Raw genomic sequence first — 22,073 nt, 5'->3', positions numbered from 1 at the left:
ACATACACAACATATACACACACTTACTCACACACACATAAAAGGTCATTCTATATAGGTTTATTCTGAAAAAAGTGGTTTAGTTTAAGTGTTACGACTGTTGTAGCTGTTCCTCTGACATCATCTGCCTCTTGCGTCAGTGGTGGACATCTTTATGTTTGTTTTAGCACAAGTACACACACACACACACACACACACACACACACACACACGAGAAAAAGATAATTAGTAATGGGTCGTTTTTCACCACTAGCAGCCAGTTTTTGCACACATACACTAGAGTGCCTCTAAGTCTTAGAAAGAAAGCTAATAATCATATTCCTTTCAGCATTAAATTTGAGACTAAGAATTTGGGTTAATGTTTTGTTGACCACTCTCTAAGCCAAATATTATTTTAACTTGTTTTAATTTTGTCGTGAATAAAAACTTTAGTTTCCATTTTTCAGCTCATGACCTAAGACTGGACATTTGTTTCTTGTATTTGAATTAGTTGTCATTTTCAACCAATACATGTTGGTTACCTCATGACAATTGCTCTGTATTGTCATCTATTTGTTATTTTAAGCTCCAAAGCTGATCATTTGATGATCACTTGATGTGGCCTTTTAACTTGTTCCAGAGCTGCTCAGTCATTTGACCAGAAGGCTAATTAGTTAAACTGGAGTAGCAGCACAGCTCACAGGCTGTGGTGACAGCTTCTGTGTTGTTTTGTCAGCTTTTATACCTCATGATTAGTAAATAACAAACCAGCCATACTGTAATGACGTGTCTGGCAGCCACACTCCCTAATTTTTCTTTTTAAATAGTATATGACCATGCTCACATTTACCAGGGCGGTAACATTTGATATTGCAGTAGGTAGAAACCAGGGGAGGAATGGCACTGTAGAGAAGCTTTAGGTGACGATAGATTGCTTTTACCAGGCCTGCTATTTTGTTGTGAGTTTAGGTTTGGTTGTTTTTGTGGTTTATTAAAGCGGCAGTGGGCAGAATGCAAAAAAACGGCAGAATGAGATCTCCCCCTGCAGCACTCCCTCTCCGTCCTCTCTCTGAACTTACCTGTGATTGGCCAAAGTCTCCCGTCACAGCTAGATTATCTGAAAATAAAAAAATAAAAAAAGTCAAGGCGGTGCAGAAGTCTAGTTTTCTCCTAGACCATTTAAAATACAATACGCTGAAAGATTATTACGGACTTTTTCTGTTTCTCTCTCTGTGTCAATTGTCTGCATCCATGCATGCTGTGTTGCAAGAATGGTAGAGACACAATGCCCCGTGGGAAGACGGGCAGGGACAGAGCGTAGCCAATAAGTTGGCTAGCTAACGGACTTCTTTTGTGAACCTCCCTGATTTTGTGTGGGTGTGCGAAGCAGGCTGTTGCTAAAAAGCAGTAAAATGCAAATACTTCATGTAAGCATACTGTGCCTGAAGAACAACTTCCCTGTATAAACACATTTTTAAAAACAGCTGTGTAATAGCAGTGTGACTCACTGTTCTGGCATCTTCCTGCGTAGAAACTATGGTGTCCCCCCATTGTGCATCATTGTGGATTACTCAATGTGGCTGACATATTGATCGTGACTGAACAGTTTCCAATATAGACAGACTATGCAGATGACATGACATTGCAGTGACATTTTCCATTTCCACAGATGAGTTTTCATATCATCAAACTAGATTTAAAGGAGTACTCCCATCAATTTAGCATACTCCTATGACATTGTCAACAATGTCACAAGGTAACTCAACCACCAACAGTTCCTTTGGAGATTCAGCAGTGTTATGCTAGTAGCAGCTAATTTAGCCCCGAGTCTTAAGCCTCAAGCTTTTTAGCTTATTTACAAATGCAGTAGTACTCAGTAAGACCTGAAAACAGACTTTGACCCCCCTTTTTTGTAGTTTACTTGAAAAAAAGTGGCAGACATTCATATTTTTAGGAGTTTCACAATTAACTGGAATTATTGTTTATTAATGTTGTTTTGCTAGGGGGGGATACTTAGTACAAAATGAACACTAAGCAAGCAAAAACAGGCCTTTCGAACGCAATAGCTGTTCTGCCAGTATCTTTGAAGTACGCAGGTTAAAAGGTGACCAAAACAGAACATACCATTCATTAAACTCTAATTACTTGTCATTGAGAAAGCAAGAGATGTTGCATGTTTTGGGAATTCTCCAGATGGGCTCATTACCTGTTGTATCCTGATACTCAGTAACACTGGACAGATGACTAAACAGTTTAGACAGACCCGTTTTGTTTTTGTAGCTAGGGCTGCATCTAACTGATATTTTCATTGTCTATTAATATGTCGATCATTTTCTCCATTTATCGATTAGTTGTTTATCACCATCTTCTGACATTTTATAGACCGATCAGTGTTTTGCAAACCCCAATATGATGTTCTCAAATGTCTTGTTTTGTCCACAACTCAAAGATATTCAGTTTACTGTGACAGGAGTGAAGAATCTTGAAAGTAATCATTTAGGAAGCTGGAATCAAAGACTTCTTTTACTTTTTTTTCATAGTAATGACCCCAAACGATTAACCGATACCAAAATAGTTGGCGATTAATTTAATAGTTGACAACTAATCGATTAATTTTTGCAGCTCTACTCCCAGTCACTCAACATATCAGTATATTACCCTTTTGGGCCAACTGAACCCATTTCTGTTCAAGTGCTATCAATCAACTGGAGAGCAATACATTTTTTGCATCTCTGAAAAAAAGCAGTTCCTCTTGGTGACATAGCCAAAATGCAGCAGCAAGAATTAAATAAAGTTTGATATCTACAGTGGTGGCATCTTTTTAACATCTTAAAATGTAAAGATGAGATACAGTAAGGATTACTGGCGAGATTTGAAGATAGCCTACAGAAATCTGCTCTCATGGTAAATGACACAGAATAAATGCCATTGTTTCATCACAAAGTGTGTATAAAAACCCTGTCTTTCAGGGAACAAACTTCACATGCCAATAAATAGCTGTGTGGCACTCTTTTCAGCAGGGCTTAGACACCCACTCATAGCAAGGTAAATCATTTGAATAGGATGGATTTAATTTCCAACACATTCATGGCGAATTCAACATTACTGTATTGTGAATGAGTTTCCATGTTATGTAATTTTAGTTTAGTAGTTAATTATTGTTTAACCGAGTGTGGGTTTATGTGGAAACAAACAACTTTTAAAATGTTCAAGGAAATATGAAGTAGCGGTTATTAAAAGAAAATCTGTTGAAATTGACCTGAAATGTGCAAACTGACGTGTGAAGTGTTTCTGTTAGCCAACATGTGTTACAACACGTCTCTTTTCAACATGTTTGCATTTGTGTTTGGGGAACAAACTGCAGCAGAGGCCTTTCAGAGATAGGACAAACTCTTCTTTTAAAATTACTTTTCAAAGTTTATTCGAAGAAAAAAAAGGAAAATACATGACTTCCTGTCATACACAGAGAGGACATAAGTTAGAGTAGCATGGCAGAAACAGCAGAGGAAAAAACACGTCGCCTCACGTCCAAGCCTGCAGGGAACGTTACTGCAATATGTCCAGGTTGAAGCAGCGCTATGTGAATTCCTGAAATGAACAACACGTGTGTTCTTTATTGTTTTGTAAGTAGGTTATTTAGTGGGGTAGGGGGGATATGACAAAAGAATGAAAATATCCAAACAAAGAATTAAAGAACCAAGACGCAAATGCATTAAACATAAATATCGTGATGCACATTAGTGTAACAAAACATTGCCTCTGTAAACATTTTCTCCACCTAAGGTGAGCGTAATAATATTAAACCACCGCAGTCGCATATTTACGTGTACATAGACTTACAGAAACAGAAACTATTGTTAAGCTTTCCGACTAGCTCTAAAACTTAAGATACACAATGCTTCAAATGATTTTTTTTAAATTTTTTTTTTTTTTTTTTTTTAAGGATTTCCAAGTAGTGGTTTTCATAACAATGTTTACACGTTTTAAATGCTGCCCACTTGGCACTTTTTTCAATGTGAGTCGGAAATCGACTGCTTTTTCCTCATCAGATATAGACTTAGCTCCCATCTTTTTTTAGCCCATTAAGAATATCAATAATAACCAAATTTTTTTCATGAAGTCAATACAGCCACTCATCAAGGCCTTGATGCAATAAGAGACACACACTGGGTACTACTGCACACACAGACCTCAGACGACACAGCATTGGGGGGTCCACACGGCTTTTCTGTTAAGAGGGATAAAAGTTTGACAGAAACTGTTACTGACTGACTGACATTTTCACGTCAAAAACACTGCTCACGTGTGTAATTATCGTCGGAGGAAAAACACACCCAAGGTAATCTTGTTTGTGATCTGTTTGGACATGAAGTGAGAGCACAAATTGAACTCTCCTTTGCCCCTTTTTTCAGTGAACAATGTGCAATCTTTCAGAGTCGCTGTGGAAATGGAGGAAAATCCAGTTCAGCAGAAGGCCTGAAGGACATTGAAGCTGCAGTTTGCTGCCCAGTCTTTCACATATACAGACAACTTAAATAACAGCTGTAGCAGGAAGTGTGTGTGTCTGGGGGGGCCGAGTGAGGAAAAGTTTTGCTCCGTGTTGCTCGTTTTGTGACACTTTATCACAGTAACAATGAAATCCAGAGTCTGCGTGTTGTACTGATAAGGTTTACGTCCGTGTTTGATAGGAAAGAGTGCCTGACGTACGCGCCAGAAAACCCTCCTCAGCTCTGATGCACAGATTCTCACTGCTGTGGAAAGGTTGCAAGTGCAGAATGCCCCCCTCCCCCCGGAAAATATCTACACCTGACGTAGAGGCTCCACTGCTGTAGCTTTCAATCGTCTATATCTCGAAATTGAACATCTAGGATTGATCACTTGTGACAAGATACAAAGCAAAAACATCATCTCATGCCTTGGACCACCACACAGTAATAAGTCTTTCTACATTCTTAACACTTAGTGCATTGCATTCATACAAATGAAAAATGTTTTGAAATAACGAAATGGAAGATAGAAAAACGCCTTCCAGAAAAAAATCCTCTGCTGAACCAAACCTGCTGACCATGCGTTTATCTCTCTGCCACGAAAATCCAATTTGTCGATGACACTGAACTCTCCGACCGCGCGCACACACACATACTGAACTTTCTTCTCTACCATATCGCTTCATTATCATATTCTTTCTTATTTTATATCCAAGTATTCACAGCAGTTCAAGTTTCTCCAGTTGAGAGACATTGGCTGACCTCCCTACCCGAGATGTGTTTAGGTGGTCATGTTTGAACGGGTGGGGGAAAAACATGACCCCTGACACTATCTGGAAGATTCAGTGAACTTTTTTATTGTACATAGACACCTTTTATTTTTTTGGACCACACCCACGTCACATTTTTCTTAGACAAACACACCTTGCACTTCTGTGGGTTCAGAGTAAAAGCAAGCAAACTGTGGGTGGATGTGCGTAAATCTTAAAAAACAAGGTAAAAGACATGTTTTACTCCACATAGTTACACTTATCTTCAAGGAATAATAATAGTAATAATTCAAAAAATACTATTCTGAGATCCATCTGCTTCAGCGTCTTTCTATAATCCTCTTTTTTTTTTTAAAGCACATGTCCAAACAACACAATACTTCAACGACACACACACACACCCACCTGTCGAGTCCCATCGATCAGACTTAAAGTAGAACCTCAAACTATTAGGCCTCTTTCCCCCGCTTGTCACCATGACAAGTCCAACTGGCTCCGGGTGTTTTTTTATTTTACAATTTCCCCCTGGCTGACAGTCTCAACCTCTATCCAGCATGTCAGCAGTAATTGGACCAAACAGAAGTACATTTACACACACTACTGTAGCATTAATACAACAGACTCCCACTCCACCGGCCCCATAAAGCGCTCATAAGAAAGGGCGGAGGGCAGGAACATGGGGCAGAGGGTGAACTCTCTTACAAGAGGCAGACCTGCAGAAGGTAGTAGCAGTAGTAATAATAGTGGTAGCAGTACTAGTAGTTAGAAGACCTTACGCTTACTGACCTGCCCAGGAGCATGGAAATGCTGCAGAAGTAAAAAAGAAGAAAAAAAAAAAAATCTATCTTATCGCAATCTGATAAGCACCAAGAAAACGGAGAGGGAAGCAAAAAGTAATTTGCCCCCTTTACCTAAATTCACATTTAATTTATGTTTTACTTTCTTTCATATATTAATTCATCATTGATGTCATCACTTCGGGCATTTCAGGGGGCGATGACTGCGTGACTTGACCGGTTGTCGCTGCGTCACAGGTGGCCCCGGAGCACTGATGCAGCAAGGCTGCAGCTCCAGAAGAAAGGTGAAGTCATTGCTGTTGACTGCTTCAGAGGGCTGGTTCGTTGTTGATTTTGTTCTCTTTTGGTTGTCCGAGGGCTGACAAGACATCGACGGTGGGTTCTGAGATCCAGTGTTAGCGAGGGTGGAGGACAATGAGGAGAAGGAAGAGGGCAGGGTGTGGACCTCTACCAGCTGAGCAGGTTGCTTCGGCCCAGAGTCATAAAGTAGACCTGGCTGGAGCCTCCAGACCGAACGGAGGCGAAGAACACCTGAAGAGGAGGGACAGACAGATGGAGATTTCACTACTAGGTACAATAACACTCTCACAGTCTCCATTCACTCGTTTTCAGGTGCAGTTTGAATTTGAACACAAAGGAAACCTTAATTAATACACCAGCCATTTTTTTGTGGCAATACTAATGATATTCTGATCAAACGCGTTCATTTCGATTAATTAATCTGAGAAAAAATAATGTGTTAAAAAAAATAACGCAGATTAATTCATTCCATATTGACGTTTGACCCGGAGCCGTTCTAGCCACCATTCGATCGTAAAATGAAGGAGGGAGACGAGAATGTGCTGCCTGGATCATTTACTTATAAAAATCTTCTTCCTGAATAGGGTTGGGTACTGAAATCCGGTGCTAATATGGCACAGGTGCCTTTATGACCTGCATCTACCAGACCGAATAGCAACGCGGATTTCGGCGCCTCATTTCGGTGCCGCTGATATGTCTGCGCTTCTCTCTGATGCTCTGAAACAGACGTTACAGGAAACAGAAACATCGCAGCAGCTAACGTTAGCCTACTGCTAGCTAGTAGCTGGATTAAACATGATTACAATGCTGACAGCTATCGCTAAACGGTGTAAAGTTTGACTGTATTTTACTGTAGAGGGATGCAATGTGCAATGTACCGTTGTCGGAAAAACACAGACGGTGCGTTCAATGAAACTGGTAACCTACAGCCTTGTGGTGCATTCAGAGTTGTTGTTAAAGGCCCTTTTCCCACCTGGTGGTTGTTTTTCTCATTCAACAGCAATTTACTAGTCAAATAAGTTATTGTTATAGTTATACATTATTATTAAATCATTTAATTTTGACCATATGGCCTTAGCAATAAACAAGCCTTCTTTAATGTTGCCGACTGTTGTTTAGTACCCTTCTTTTTTTTTTTCTTTTTAACTTTCTTAAAAAGTATCGGTTAAGGCACTGGGCAAAAATTATGTATGCGATTAATTTAGATTAATTAAACACAGAGTATGTAATTAATTAGATTAGATTTTTTTAATCAATTGACAGCCCTAAAAAATATATAATAAACCTGTGTACATTTTTTCTCATATGGTGGTTGTCTATGAATGCTTTTTTTTCTTCCTCATGTCTGTCTTGAAAGTAAATCTAGATCTCAATGAGGGTAGGTAAATAATGTAAAGTACTGTTATTATTAAAGGTAGGTACTTTATTGTTGATGTCGTTGGGCAGAAACTCCATGATAATCTTTCAGCATATTGTAATTCAAGTGGTCTAAAAAAAACTGCACCTCCTCTTGGCTCTGTTTAAGGCTTTAGATAATCTAGCATGGCGGGAGACTTTGATCAATCACAGGTCATTTCAGAGAAAGAGCGCGTTCCTATTGGCTGTTCTGTGCGTGCATTGCCCGTGTCACGGAGAGGGAGAGCTGCAGGAAGACACTACTTCAAATTCTAGCATTTTACCCACTGCAGCTTTAATGTAGACAATATTTAACTGATAATAAAAGAAATGTTGGTTCATGTCATGTGAATTGAGCAAGGAAATATGTAATTTCCCTTCCCATCTTTGTTTGGATTAGGGAAAAGAGTTGACACTTGGGAAATGGGTTTAAAACCAGGAGTTTGATTTACACAAAATAATTGCATGAATGAATGAATATAATGATCTCCAGTGTTACATGCCTTAATAAATGAATGCAGTCATGTAAATTAGAAGGACCTCTCAACACAGTTGTGTTTTTTATATTACATTGCCCACTAATGACCAACAGCTTATTTCCCAAAACTATATTGACTGAAATTGACTAAAAATGTCTTAGCTGAACAAACCTACTCAACAGATTAGTCAACTAATTGACTAAGAAAGGGCATACTTAAAATGTTTCTGGAAAGAAAACCTATTCCCATATGCTACAGTAATCATTTCCTGTACAAGCACAGCTAAAGAACCACAGAGAGAAGAACAAATTTCCTCTCTCATTGGCCAGCAAAGTCAAAGGGAGAAGAGATATTAGAGTGGTTTGAAGTTACTTCCACAGAGACTTTCGAGGACCTGGAGGAGTTTTACCTATAGTTGCATCCGACAAGCTCTGAGTGGTAATTGCTTTGCGGTTTGGATGGTTAATAAGCCACTTAATAATAGAAATTGAAGGCGCCCCCTTTTTTTGTGACAGATATAGCCATTTTCATGTTAAACAAAAAAAGAGTAGCAGCATTAGCTTCAAATCTATAATCTAATTCAATCTGAATGGCAAGGGGATATTTGAACTGGATCCATTGCGTCCTCTTAAATGCCCTACAGTGAGTTAAACATCAGGATCAAAAAACAAAAAAATCTCTTAATGTGTAGTGGATGGTTTAAACTTTTAACGTGTTGTGTTTTTGCCCCCAATCTCAGGTAAAGTCATTGATGCCAGTAATGAGTAACTAGTCCCACTTTACAGATCAGCTCAGAATGTGTTGTTGAAGGTATACATGGAGGTCTCACCTTGTCATTTCTTTCACAGAGGAACTTGAGTCTCTGGGCTCTCTTGTGCATGAATACGCCGTCCAGATGGCCAGTCTCCACTGAGCGGATCTCTATGGCCTTCTCTCCCCAACCCATGATCTGGTTGGAACGAATGTATGCTACAAAGAGATATTTGAGTTAATCAATACACTGAATGCTCTAAAGCTCTGTGTGTGTGTGTGTGTGTGTGTGTGTGTGTGTGTGTGTGTGTGTGTGTGTGTGTGTGTGAGAGAGAGAGAGAGATTAATGCTTAATTAAAGTGGCTTGTGTAGGCGAAACACATTAGCTGCGTGCATGTGTTAGCTATCAGGGATATATTAACCAATAAATAATGTATACAGTTAACATATTAGAGGAAGAAACAAACACATAGTAAAATTATTACATAATAGAAAATCAGCACTTTAATGTTTGCCATTGTTGCTTTGTTATTGTGTTGCTTTAAAACCCGAGGGTCTTGTCCTCTTTAAGAGGTCCCAAGATAACTCTGAGGGGGCCACGCAGATCGGGAAAAAAGAAAAACACAGGACTAATTAGTATTTTTCCTCTTCCTTTTCTTATCTTTCTTTTTGTTTCCTGAAATGCTAAATTAGTTAACCTTTTTGGAACTGATTGATATGTTGCATGCGAGATGTGAAGAGGGTTGGCAAGTAGACATTACTTTATTTTAGGGAGTTGTGATGCATAGACAAATGTTTGAAGAAAAACTGTAAGCTATGTGTTAGTATAACTTTTGCCCCTGACTCACCCACTGAGGTTGGCATCTCCCCCCACTGCAGCACTACATCCTTGGTGATGCGTCCATAGGTGTTCACGTAAACACCCTCGTCCTCGTAGCACACCAGCAGCTCGATGCCGTCAGTGTTGGGCAAGATGATGATGGCGTGAGACTGAATACTGGTCTGGATCTGCAGGGACACATAACACCAACATGGTGTTTGCTGAGGACTTTCTTTGAGACCATTTTAGAAAATGATTTAACTGCACCGTTGGCATCTATGATCAACTACAGCAGCAGAGCAATACACAAGATAACTGAAAATACATCTTTTCAAAATGTTGAATTTATATTAATTAATGCCTGGAAACTTAAAAAAGTTCATAATTCAGTGCTGCACGAAATGAGGAAAATATGCTATATGCAATAAAGTTGTTGAATATCGCTCGTGATAAATGGATATTAAAGTATACTCAGTTCTGGATTTCTGCTGCTTTCAGTATTCTTCTAAAATACAGCAAATTGCTTGTTAAATTTGAAAAACCAAAAAAAAAAAAAAAATTCATTTGATTGAACATGAAAAGCACCATTAAAAAAGAATGAGAATTGTAGTTTTCTACTGATACTCTCTTATCTCTAAGTGTCTTTCACGATGTGTTTATTGCGCAAGTTGATATCGCGATAACGATAAAAGCCCTACTGGAAACTCAAAGTTCGTAATTCAGGCCCTGAAAAATATAGTAACAGTGAAAATTAAATTGTCTGTCTGAGAAACTTGACAAAATCTTGCCATTAAAGAACTGAAATATCATTTGAGGCACCAGCAAACATGCACGTGAGATATTATGCACGCATGTTCTTACGTGTGTAGGCAGGTAGATGTCATAGACAGCCCCAGAGTCGACATCCACCGCGTGGAAGCCTGAAGATGAGCCGTAGATAACCTTTAACCTCTGACCCTCCTCCACAGTCAGGTCCACCAGCAGGGGCTTGTGCACCAGGTCACCGAAAGACTAAAGCACAAAGGTCAGAAAAACAGTTTTTCTCCCTCTCGTTTAGCCAGCCAGCAGAAGCTTGAGCATCATATTAGTAAATATTTGCCAGGGCGGAGGTTATCAATGTTGACAGCAAGCTGTACTAACAGTTTTTCTATTATTCTGTAGTTTAATCAACACATGAATAATGCAACTGTGAATTTAATTGTTGACCCATTTTAAACCTTGGCTTCAACATGCATTCTGGATAATAAAACAGCACAAAGAAAATACATAGATTCAAGTGGAAATACATCGCACACACAATAAAGTTTAAATTCACTGAAACAACTTTAGAGATGTAAAACTGTTTGTCATCATTAACGGACAATTCCGGCGTAAAATGAACCTAGGGGTTAATAACATATGTGTGCCTAGTCGAACGTTCTCTGGGATCTGTTTTCATGCTAATCAAGTGTGTCTCTAGCTTTTACCAACCACGGACGCTGTGTTTGAGCTATGTTACTGGTTGCACGGCGTTCGTGATTCGACTGCTCATGACTGTTTTCCAAGATGGCGGCCAAATGCAAAAAACAAATGCTACTGTCTTTATAATCTATCTTTTTAATTAACTGTCTGTACACTTATAAAGTTCTCAATGCTTCAGTTTGCATGTAGGGACCCTTATTATGCTACCGTGGAAGTGTGGTACTATTTTGAGCCTTGTTAGTGGTATAAAATAGTGATTTACCCCATGCCCAGAAAGCTAGTGTTAGCGGCTAACCACCGGTTCTGCGGTAGCTTGTTAAAAGCTAGCGACGCATTCGATTAGCATGAAAACATGTCCCAGAGAACGTTCGACTAGGCACACATATGTTATTAACCCCTAGGTTCATTTTACGCCGGAATTGTCCTTTAACAACAAAGGATAAGTTCATACATGCCTCAGCTAACAAGCTACGCCAGTTGATTGACTCACCTTGAAGGCCATGAACTTGTGGTAAGGCTTGGGTGCCCAGGCATAGACCTCCACTGAGTTCTTCAAAGCCAGAACTAAGAATTTGATCCTCTCATATTTCACTGGGGAACAAAAATCAAAACAAAATATTAGAACACAAAAGAGTATAATTGGCATCAGGATCGTAAACCAGCATCAGCTGCACACTACTGTAAATGGTTGGTTTGTTCGGGTATCAATGATTAATTTACTGTACACTGTTAATATGAGAGGATTTAAAGGAAAAGAAAGGGTTCAACTAATTGCCATTTAGAACTTTTGTGTATCTGAAAATGTATCTTCGATTTCAAAAAGTCCCTACATTGCTCCACCTTGACCAAACATCTGTACAAGAGCGAGTTTTGAGAATCATTTAATTGAAGAAGTTATAATTGAAGAGTTTAGTATTTCTAATGTGCAGTAAAACTCAACCAAGAGCTATCAGTGAGTGACAGTCACAGAAAAGTGTGCAGAGTTTTCACAGATAATTTTTTTCTTTGGAATGTCCTGTACTTTCCACAAGTGTTGTTCAAACTCTGCCAGCTGTGATTCAAAATTTTTTAATCTGACAAGAAATCGATGGAAATACAAATGGAAATGGATTTCCCGATTGACAGCTCTGATCAATGTTGAGGGATTTCCAACAGGAAGTGCTGGTCTTTGCTCAGTGGTACTACCATTAGGACATTCTGAACTTTAGAGAGGTCTCCTCGGTCATCCTTACCGCAATATTACTTAATCAAGGACTTTCCTTCCTAGACTTTAATTCCATCCATTATCTGTGGCATGCATGTCTAGTACGCTTGCACTCACTCTTGTATCTACACTGAGTTTGTAAAGTTTGTAAACTTAAAGAGTCCCCCATTTGAATTCAGATGTAACTGGGTTTAATTCTGATGGGAAACATGCACTCATAACAAAGCAGGGACAGTTAGCTGAGCAGATACCATTGTTTTCAAGCTAAAAAGTCGACATTTCAAAATAAAAACAATCAGATGGATTAGTGATGAATGATAAAGACAACGGTTAAACAATAAACATAAACTGAACCCTCTCAAGGCTTAATGCTTAAAATGATTGCCTTCATTTGATAGTTAACAGCAGAGACAGACAGAAGAAATGGAAAAGAAAGAGAAGGGGACATGACATGAAAGAAAGATTCTTAGCCAGAACTGAACCAGGAGGTTGCCAATAATGGTATGCATCTTAGGCCACAGGGATGCCCAAACATAACCATATCAGGCCTTCATCCAAGTCACCATTTGCATTATATGTGCTCATAAATCAAAATTCCTATAATATTGCTGTTTATTAACAGGCTGTGAGTATGTGACCTACCAACATTGTAGTGGACACAGCCCTCCAGGTCTCCTACGGTGGTCCAACCCTGTTTCTTCTCCACCTCAGGGTCATTGTGCAGGATCTTGTTCCTCAGCCAGGACAGGTAGTACACACGGAGCTTGTTCTTCTTACCTGTCGTAGATTGAGAGAGGTGAAATCGAGTTAAAGCAACACTAGAGAACTTTTCCCGCTTCGGTCCCCCTACAGGTTGGAAGCGGAATTGTCCATTACATTACATTATGCAAGTTTGCCAGATCGAATGAGACAACCTGTAGGGGGGACCGAAGTGGGAAAAGTTCTCTAGTGTTGCTTTAATATCTACTTTATCAACAAACTTCTTAACAAAGAGGCACAAAAAATGTATGTGCTGTTGGTTTTTCTCTAAAATTCAAAAATAAATTCTCTCCTAAATCCTGTATTTGCTATTAACACGTTTGCATTTGTGATTTTAATGTGCTAATGTGGATATGGTCAGTCTGCGCATAACCTGATAAAGGCTGCAAACCGAAACGCGTTGGTTTCTCAATAAAGTTGTTCTTTATACTACAAGTGTTGCAGGAGTTTTGGCCTCTTTAGACTTTGACTATTCAAAGTAACCCTAAAAGCAACTTAGAATGTCCTTATTGGCTGGGCTGAGTGCTGGCTGAGATTTTGTTCTACTGTAGTCTGCAATGATTCTCAATTTTTTATTTAACATATGTCTGAATGATTGCATTCTCATCTTTACTGCTGCTAAAATCAGTCTAGAAATAATACATTTAATATATTCGAAGACACTGTGGTGGGATTTTTCTCCTCCATGCTGTATGTCTGCAGTGTTTTGCAACATTTCGAGGAAGTTGTGGGTCAAGTTGGGACAGAACAACATGCAAAGGAACACTGCAAGTGTGTGTGTGTGTGTGTGTGTGTGTGTGTGTGTGTGTGTGTGCGCGTGTGCGCGCGTGTGCGCGTATGCACACATACATATAGACTGAAAAACAAATGGCCAGCTGTCCCTCTTTTTACTATGTGTATAATTCCATATAATAAAGAAAAGAGATTTGCTTTGTTGAGCGGTAGGATGATATAAGAATGGTCTGATTACTAGTTTGTTGATACTTTGGTAGATTTACATAAAGTAATACTTTTCAGTCAGTAGTACAGTCAATAAAGAATTATCTGAGCTCCTTGCCTACACCAGTCTATCCATATCATGCCACTGTCATTATGAAACAAGTTCAACACTTTAGTTTCTACCCAACTTTTGTTTTAGTTAAACATTATGCACATATACTTTAAGCTAGTGAACTTTGACATTAAATTAGATTTGAGCTTGAATTGGAATTTAAAAAGGTGCCAGTGCTCTAAACCACTAGGCTTTAATGTAACATTTACTGGTATGACCACTGTTCATCCCAAAGTGGGGGAAAAAAAAGCTAACTGTGCAAGTAAGTTTTCTACAATAATGAAATCCAGTAAATTACCTTCACAGTTGAAACTTGAATGTACAATATATGGTTATGACATGCTAGTATTTTATACTGATGAGAACTGGTTGAATTCAAGCACTGAATTTGATCTGAAACTGTAATATTAAGCCATCCATTATCCATCTATGTGTTACTAAACCCAAAAGGCATCAGGAAAAGACACCTTCTTACAAAAGGCAACTATTGACATGAATGAATCTGGTGTTGTTTCCTACTTCCTTTTAATCTTTTGTAGAATTGTTCTATTGGCCCCTTATTCCTAAATCACATATTGGGACACGCACTAAACTAGCGCCACTGTTGGTAGTGTCTTCTGACAATCAGTCAAGTCAAAAGAAATTCTGTAAGGATAGGAGCATAAAAAGAGTACCCCTTATTCATGCATTCTTGCATTGGGATTTCGTGCAGCTGAGGCAGCCCACCCCTGGTCCCCTGCAACCACTGCCACTGTGCACAACATTGTGCATTTTTAGGAAATTGATGACACTGATGCCTTAAATCTTATTGTTGAGGCTTTTGTTTAGAGTGTCTCCTAGTAATCTGATCACAAAAGATGAGATGCTGTCAGGATGTGGCGTATTTTTTACATGTCGGCACCACAACCACGTTTCATGAAAGGAAATCGACGCATGTTGCTCTGTGGCATTTACTTCCATCATGGAAAGCTCAAGTGTGTGTCAGAGTTACATATTGTACACACATCATGGTCTCAACCAGCTGAGATTTACTCAACATCCGTTTAGCTCAAAAATATCTCTGTTGTGACACACTGACTACACAGCCTTTGTATGTGAAATTGAGAAAGAGAAGTAAGAACGTGGATGCACTTTCAATCTGAGAAATCTTGGAACTCAAGTGTGTGTGTGTGTGTGTGTGTGTGTGCGTGTGTAAACATATTTATGCAACAACAGATGCAGACACGCACAATTTGTCTGAGAATGCGTCAGATGAACCAGGTTTTAGTGTGTATTTGCAGGTGTGTGTGGTCGTGTGTGCAAATGCCAGAAGGAGAAGTTGACCAGACAAAACAGTCACAGTACACTATGAGCTAACGAAGCAGGATAAACAGAAGTGAAACTGTTTTTCATTTTCATAATTAACTTATTTGTATGCACAAGCATCTGCATGCAGGATTTGTATACATTTTCATTGTAATAGCATCTGTGTGTGTGTCTCAATCTCATTGACCTATTCTTCATCCCAGTGGGACTAATTTGTCTGCATGAAGTGTAATAAACCTATCTTTAAAATGTGTGTGCATGCTCTTGTGTGTGTGTGTCTCTGTGTGTGGGTACCTGATATAGTGACCAGGACATTGAGTCCCTCCAGGACGTCCATCTGCTGAAAGCGCCGTCGGTTGATCAGAGGGTAGACTTTCCCCTGACCGCTGCGATCCAACAGCATCAGACCACTCTCTGTCCCCACCAACAGGTTTACTCCTACACACACACACACACACACACACACACACACACACACACTTAGGAGAACACCAACACTGAAAAACAGCTGGAAACACTTTATCCAATGTGGTCAACCAGATGCAGTATGTAGCTTTATCAGGACTTTGCTGCCACCAGGTGGTGAAGACATTTTTAAATATGACATCTAAGAAAAACACTCAAGCTTTTCTGATGGACATTGAATATAGTATTTTTTAAAGATTTTGTTGTTGTTGGCATTTTAGGCCTTTATTTGATAGAACATCTTAGACATGAAAGGGAAGAGAGAGGAAGAATGACATGGAGCAAAGGGCCGCAGGTCAGAATTAAACCTGCAGCCGCTGCGGCGAGGACTGAGCCTCTGTACATGGGGCACACGCTCTACCAGGTGAGCTACCCAGGCGCCCCTGAATATAATAGTTTTTACAAATGACTTCATTATTGGCACGTTGTGTAGTAAAAAAGGTAATATAATATGTTAAACCTGTAAAAAAAAAAAAATATATAGCAGCCTTAGATAATGATGAAAAATTAAAACTAACTTATCGTTGCAATCTATATCTTACCCCATAGTGCAGCACACAGGATCTCAGAGTTGAACCTCTTCTTGTATTTGCGGATCTCTGGCGTGTCGCTCTGCGGACGAGTGTTGACCGGGTTAACGTTGACCACGGAGCCTTTCCGAGATGGGTCGGCCCTCAACGCCTCTGCTAGCCGGGCGTCGTTCCCGTAGCCTAAAAGGTCAAAGGGAAGGGCTTAGGTAGGACGGTGTAGGATGTAGAATTTACCGGGCAGGGTGGGGGTCAGTCAAATGGTCAACATTAGAAAGGTGGATGGATGGATCTCCTTCGTTTGCCACATATTATTATGAATAATTGCTTCATATTATTAATAATAATAGTTATATTATTGCATCATATTATCATGGTATCTGTGTCAGAAAGTGGATCATTCTTCTCTCTGCCTCTCTTAAGTTGCCAGCTGGACTTAAAACATCTGTAGGAAAATCTAAACTCATCAAATCAGTGATTAAATGCAGACTGAACAATCGTAAGAGGTCAATGGCTGGTCACCAGCTGCATCAGGTGAGGTAATGGATCAGCATACCAAAGTCCTTAAGGCTGGAAAGATCTGGCCTTGATGATGGCCGATCCTCTGAGGGATGATGGGAACAGGACTGCCTTGATAAGAACGCTTTGTTTAAGAGCTGTGACAGCTCCAATCTACTGGGGCAGTTTGCAACAATCAACACTACTGTACTATATGTAAAGTGTCCTAAGATAGCATCTTTGAATATTGTGTGAGAACTGAATTAAAGCAACAATAAATAAAGTTAATAATGAAGGTAAATTCTGTTATTGCTGTTGCCCACCCTTACTGTCCTAGTTTTATTAACTTCTGATTTTCTAAAACTTAATGTTCCTGAGCCTGAGGTGCAAATGGAAAGCCGCTAAACATACTAAAAGGACCTTTTGTAGTTCCTAAAATTCGTAGCTCCTGAATTTTTGGTTCCTCCAGTTGCTGGAACTTTGGATGGAAAGGCCTATGGAGGCCTGGGATGGAAGTTATAAATAAGTACCTAAAACTCTTGTGGCTGTGAACCTTTTCACATCAGATTTTTCCCAGCAGTCAAAGGGGGACGGGACTTACCAATGTTGTTAAGGGCGCTGCCGGTGGATGGAGAGACTTGAAGGAGGCGTGGGTCGATGAACGGAGTGAAGGAGGAGGAAGACTTGTGTTTCTGCATGTTGTTACTAGACTGGCTCTACAGTGAGATAAAATAAGATTTAGTGATTTAGCCAGAATATCACAACTCTGAATGTGCTATTTTTTACAGATCAAAAATGTATCTACAGCACCGGATGCCTACAAATAAAAATGAATGTAAACAATTAACAAGATAATGCTGTCAAACAAGCAGGCAAACTGAGGTACTTCTGTATGTGTTGCATGCAAATACAAAGGGCATTCAATTTGGAGGGTAAAACTATAAATACTGAGGAAAAAGGCAAAACCAATGCTGGAGGGTAAAACATATGGAGTGCTGTTTGCAAAACGAACAAAAGGGGGAAACAAAAATGCAGTAAAAAAAAAAAAAAGTATTTCCATGGGAAACATACTTGCCGTTGTGCTCCTAACTGCCCTGTTCGCTATGATCTATTGTCTGGGGAATGTGAGAATATGACTCGTTTGCTGAAAATAGGCAACATCAAGGAATAAAATGTTTGGGGGGAACGTTTGTGAGGACGCTTTAGTGAAAAAGCTCTAAACCAGAGATAACACGTCTGTTGTGATCATAAATACAAAACTCACTGAGAAACAAAGGGACTACAGCTGGAAGTAAGTTTGTAGTTTTTTTAAATTTAAGTACCTACAAATACATACAATAAACTCAACGGGGTGTTCACAGGGCAAACCAATCAGCTTTGTCCTACAATCATACTTCCAAATTATCCTTAAAATGCAGCTATTCACCAACACCACCATTTCTCTTTAGAAAGTTTGTCAGTAGAGAGAACAAAGCAAAACAAGAAATGGTGAAGGGGCCATATAGGGCTAGAGAAGGATCACCAGTGCCAATGGTGACCAGCAGATGGCGGCTTACATGTGGCCGTTAGGGAAGCTCTGAACTTACACATTTGTGCCACCTTATTAGCGGGTATTTAGCTAAACTAGTTTATACTCTACTGCAGAGATCTTCAACAGTGGGTCTGGGACCCCTAAGGGGTCCTCAAAGTCAATTAAAGCCAAATTATGATATATTAGGTAAGGTAGTCACTAAGGTAGCCATCCAGAGATACAGTTAATCCAGTTAATCCAATCTACAGTTAAAGGATTCACTGGGCCACATGTATGTGTAACATTAGAAAATTATTTATAAAATCATGCCACAATTTTTTTTTAATAGCTTAGTATTCTATGCACAAAAAAGGTATGTATAAAGGCTTTAGGCTGCCCTTCACCCAGTTTAATATGCAACTTAATTTTATACAATATTAGTAGTAGGGGTCCCTGATCCGTCTCTCTTTCAGCTAAGGGGTCCTTTGGTTTAAAAAACGTTGAAGACCTGTGTTCCTAATTATGGCAGGCCATGATGATTTCGACCTCTCTTTGCTCCTCCTATTCAAGATTACACAAGAAATGGCAAGCGGGTGTCCACGTTGGGGCTGGGGGACATACCTCTATGAGGATGCTGAGCTTGTCCAGGGGACTCTGAGGGGACATGGTGGAGGGGCTGGCAAGGCTGGAAGAGGAAGGGGAGTTGGATGCAGAGGAGGAGGGGGAGGAATGGTGGCTCTGCTGGATCAGGTCTGGGAGGTGGTGGATGCGTCCAGCAAAGCCATTCCTGTCCGAGTGCTGTGGTGGGTGATGGTGGTGGTGGTGATGATGATGATGGGGGCTGGGGGTGTGGTGGCCAAGGCCTGGGCCCGATACCGAGCCAGGACTTGGGACAAAGCCTGCAAGCAGCCCGGGGGTTTGAGCTTGGCCCGGGCCAGGGCTCGGACGCTTTCTGTTGTCACCTGCACTCTGGAAGTAGAAAGAGGGGTAGACGACTGTGGGTCTAGATGTGTTCTTGATGAGTTCAGGGGAAGGGAAGGTGTTAGCTAGAGCAAAGGGCAAACTACAGTGGCTACTCTATAGGCGGAAATAAAACTCTTGTTAGTAGTCAATTATTTTGTAAGATAATATGGTAATTTTCTGGTGTTTATTTGTACTAAATGTAAGTGATGCTATAACTTTTCAAAGTCTAAATGAATTAAAAATGTAACAAAACCTGAATAAGTGTTTATCAATGTAATAAATCCCCATTATTGAATTAGCTACTGGTCTTTATGTAGGCATAATTCAACTATTTGAGGTTTTATACCCAATCTACGCTTCTACCCTTTGTAGCACTGAGGTACTCACTACTGGCCAAAATGTATACAAAAACAGAACATGATCAACACAACATACAAACAAAATGGAAAAAACACTTGGGGTATAAATGAAAAAATACACAACTGAACAACTTAAAGTATGTAGTAGATGATTGGTGTGTTTGTCTTTTTTTCTTTTTTTTTCTTCTTTTTTTTCAGCCAGTACCTGTCTGACGATCAGCGTGCTGTCTTTGCAAGGCGTTGAGCCTGCATCGCTCTCGCCTTCATCATGAACGATCATGGTTTTCACTGACTCTGTTTCACCATTACTCAGCCTAGAAGAACTGCAGGAGAGAAGGAGAGCTATTCAACACAAACATTCTGTTTCGACAGAAAATAATTGTGTGAATGCTGATTATCACAGTAATGTTTTCAGATTCTTCCGTACGATTTTCGGTCACCTACTACTTCTGCATACTTTCAGCTACAAAAACCATTAAAATATCAAAATGTTCATCTCTTGCTTGTATTCAACTTTTCTCCACCATTTATAGTTTTTAAAATATTAAGCTTTTTTCTTTTTACATTGAATGTCAATGGAGCAATCTTTAAATCCTCTTCAGGCTTCTTAAACTTCTAAATGCTACTGCTCCCACATACTTTCAACTACAGACGTCATACAAACTTTAAACTATTTACAAAACCTTAAGCTATTAGAAAATGATTCAGCTTTTTGATATCTTTTACAGTTTTTGTGTTATGACTGTTTAAGTTTTTGGACAAACTATACTGTGACTTTTTTCTACATACCATAATATGACTTTTTAATTGATTTTTTAACGGTTTTTAACGTCTTTGGTGGCTCAGTGGTTAGCATGGCTGCCAACAGGCAACCAGCAAGTAGTCAGTGCACACTCTGACCCAGGTTCGATACCCAGTTCAGGCTGACACTTTTTTTCAACATGCAATACTATGACCTTTCTCAGCATACTACACTTTGACTTTTAAATGGCTTTCTTTGACATATTATATTATGACTTGGGTATCACTTTTTTCGACATACTATACTGTGACTTTTTGTTTTTAGGATTTTTTCGGTGCATTTTAGGCCTTTATTTGATAGGACAGCTTAGACATGAAAGAGGATAGAGAGGGGGAATGACATACAGCAAAGGGCCGCAGGTTGGAATTGAACTAACGGCTGCTGCAGCAAGGACTGAGCCTCTGTACATGGGGTGAACGCTCTACCAGCTACTTTTTTATCATACTATACAGACATACTATACTATGACTTTTTTCGATATACTATACTTTGACTCTTTTCAACATTCTATACTATAACTATGACTTTTTATAACTTTTTTTGACATACTATGACTTTTGTTTGACAAACTATACTATGATTTTTTTCGACATACCATACCACTTTTTAATGGCCTTTTTTTTTTTTAAATGATTTTTTCAACATACTATACTCTGACAATTTTGGATTTACTATACTGACATGCTATACAATGACTTTTTCAACATTCTATACAATGACTTTTTTCGACATACTATATTATGACTTTTTTATCAGTTTTTGGACATACTATACTATATCTTTTTCATTACTTTTTTCGACAAATTATACTATGACTTTATCATTTTTTCGACATACTATACTGTTACTTTTTTATCCCTTTTTTGATAAACTATACTATGACTTTTTTCCTTAACCTTAAACCTTAAAATATTCCACTTTTGTTTAATAAATTATTGGTATTATTCAACATTTCAATGAAATTTGTACTACCGGTAATTAAAATCATTCCCACTTCTTACGCAATTATGCCAGCAATCCAGTTTAGCTTTAGCAATTTAGCTTTTCAGTTTTCACAAGCATTTTCTAGTTATATCTTGTTCCACACTGGAATTTGACATTATCCATTGCCCTTCTCTAATGGATTTTGTTGTTACAGACTGCTTCATGTTACAGTGTCTATACCAAGTGTGTTTGAGACCAGAAGTTAAAGTTGTGTACATACACAGCTTTGGAGTCCTCCGGGCCAGAGGTTGACTCTTCGCCTGCCTCCTGGTCTACCTCTTCATCGTCATCTTCATCAGTGGTGTCTGAATCTTCACCACTGGAGGATGAATAATCTGTCACCTTATTTGGGGGGCGAACGTCATCCACTGCACGTAGCTCTTTGGCCAGAGCCGTCAGGTCCTAAAG

At 39.3% G+C, this 22,073-nt stretch overlaps 1 protein-coding gene across 14 annotated transcripts in view; it reads right to left on the bottom strand.

The window, feature by feature from the left end:
* Positions 1–4,982: 4,982 nt before the first annotated feature.
* The window catches only part of LOC116062943 (mitogen-activated protein kinase kinase kinase kinase 4-like), a 105,038-nt gene continuing 87,947 nt past the window's right edge, over positions 4,983–22,073 (bottom strand). For 6 of the 14 annotated variants that reach the window (XM_036004634.1, XM_036004637.1, XM_036004641.1 and 3 more), the window contains 12 exons: positions 21,886–22,067; positions 20,085–20,202; positions 19,179–19,634; positions 17,649–17,763; positions 16,565–16,753; positions 15,852–15,995; positions 13,085–13,219; positions 11,729–11,829; positions 10,639–10,788; positions 9,806–9,965; positions 9,037–9,176; positions 4,983–6,564 (listed from right to left, as the gene is read on the bottom strand). In XM_036004634.1, the coding sequence (XP_035860527.1) occupies positions 6,481–6,564; positions 9,037–9,176; positions 9,806–9,965; positions 10,639–10,788; positions 11,729–11,829; positions 13,085–13,219; positions 15,852–15,995; positions 16,565–16,753; positions 17,649–17,763; positions 19,179–19,634; positions 20,085–20,202; positions 21,886–22,067 (1,974 nt within the window). In that variant the 3' untranslated portion in view covers positions 4,983–6,480. Of the gene's footprint in view, positions 6,565–9,036; positions 9,177–9,805; positions 9,966–10,638; positions 10,789–11,728; positions 11,830–13,084; positions 13,220–15,851; positions 15,996–16,564; positions 16,754–17,648; positions 17,764–19,178; positions 19,635–20,084; positions 20,203–21,885; positions 22,068–22,073 lie in introns of those variants that run through there. The other 8 variants (XM_036004635.1, XM_036004645.1, XM_036004639.1 and 5 more) reach the window with 6 other exon arrangements.

The sequence above is a fragment of the Sander lucioperca genome, chromosome 8, assembly GCF_008315115.2.
Source record: "Sander lucioperca isolate FBNREF2018 chromosome 8, SLUC_FBN_1.2, whole genome shotgun sequence".
Lineage (NCBI taxonomy): Eukaryota > Metazoa > Chordata > Actinopteri > Perciformes > Percidae > Sander > Sander lucioperca.
The sequence above is the reverse complement of the archived record's forward strand: the minus strand, read 5'-3'. Positions and strand labels throughout refer to the sequence as shown.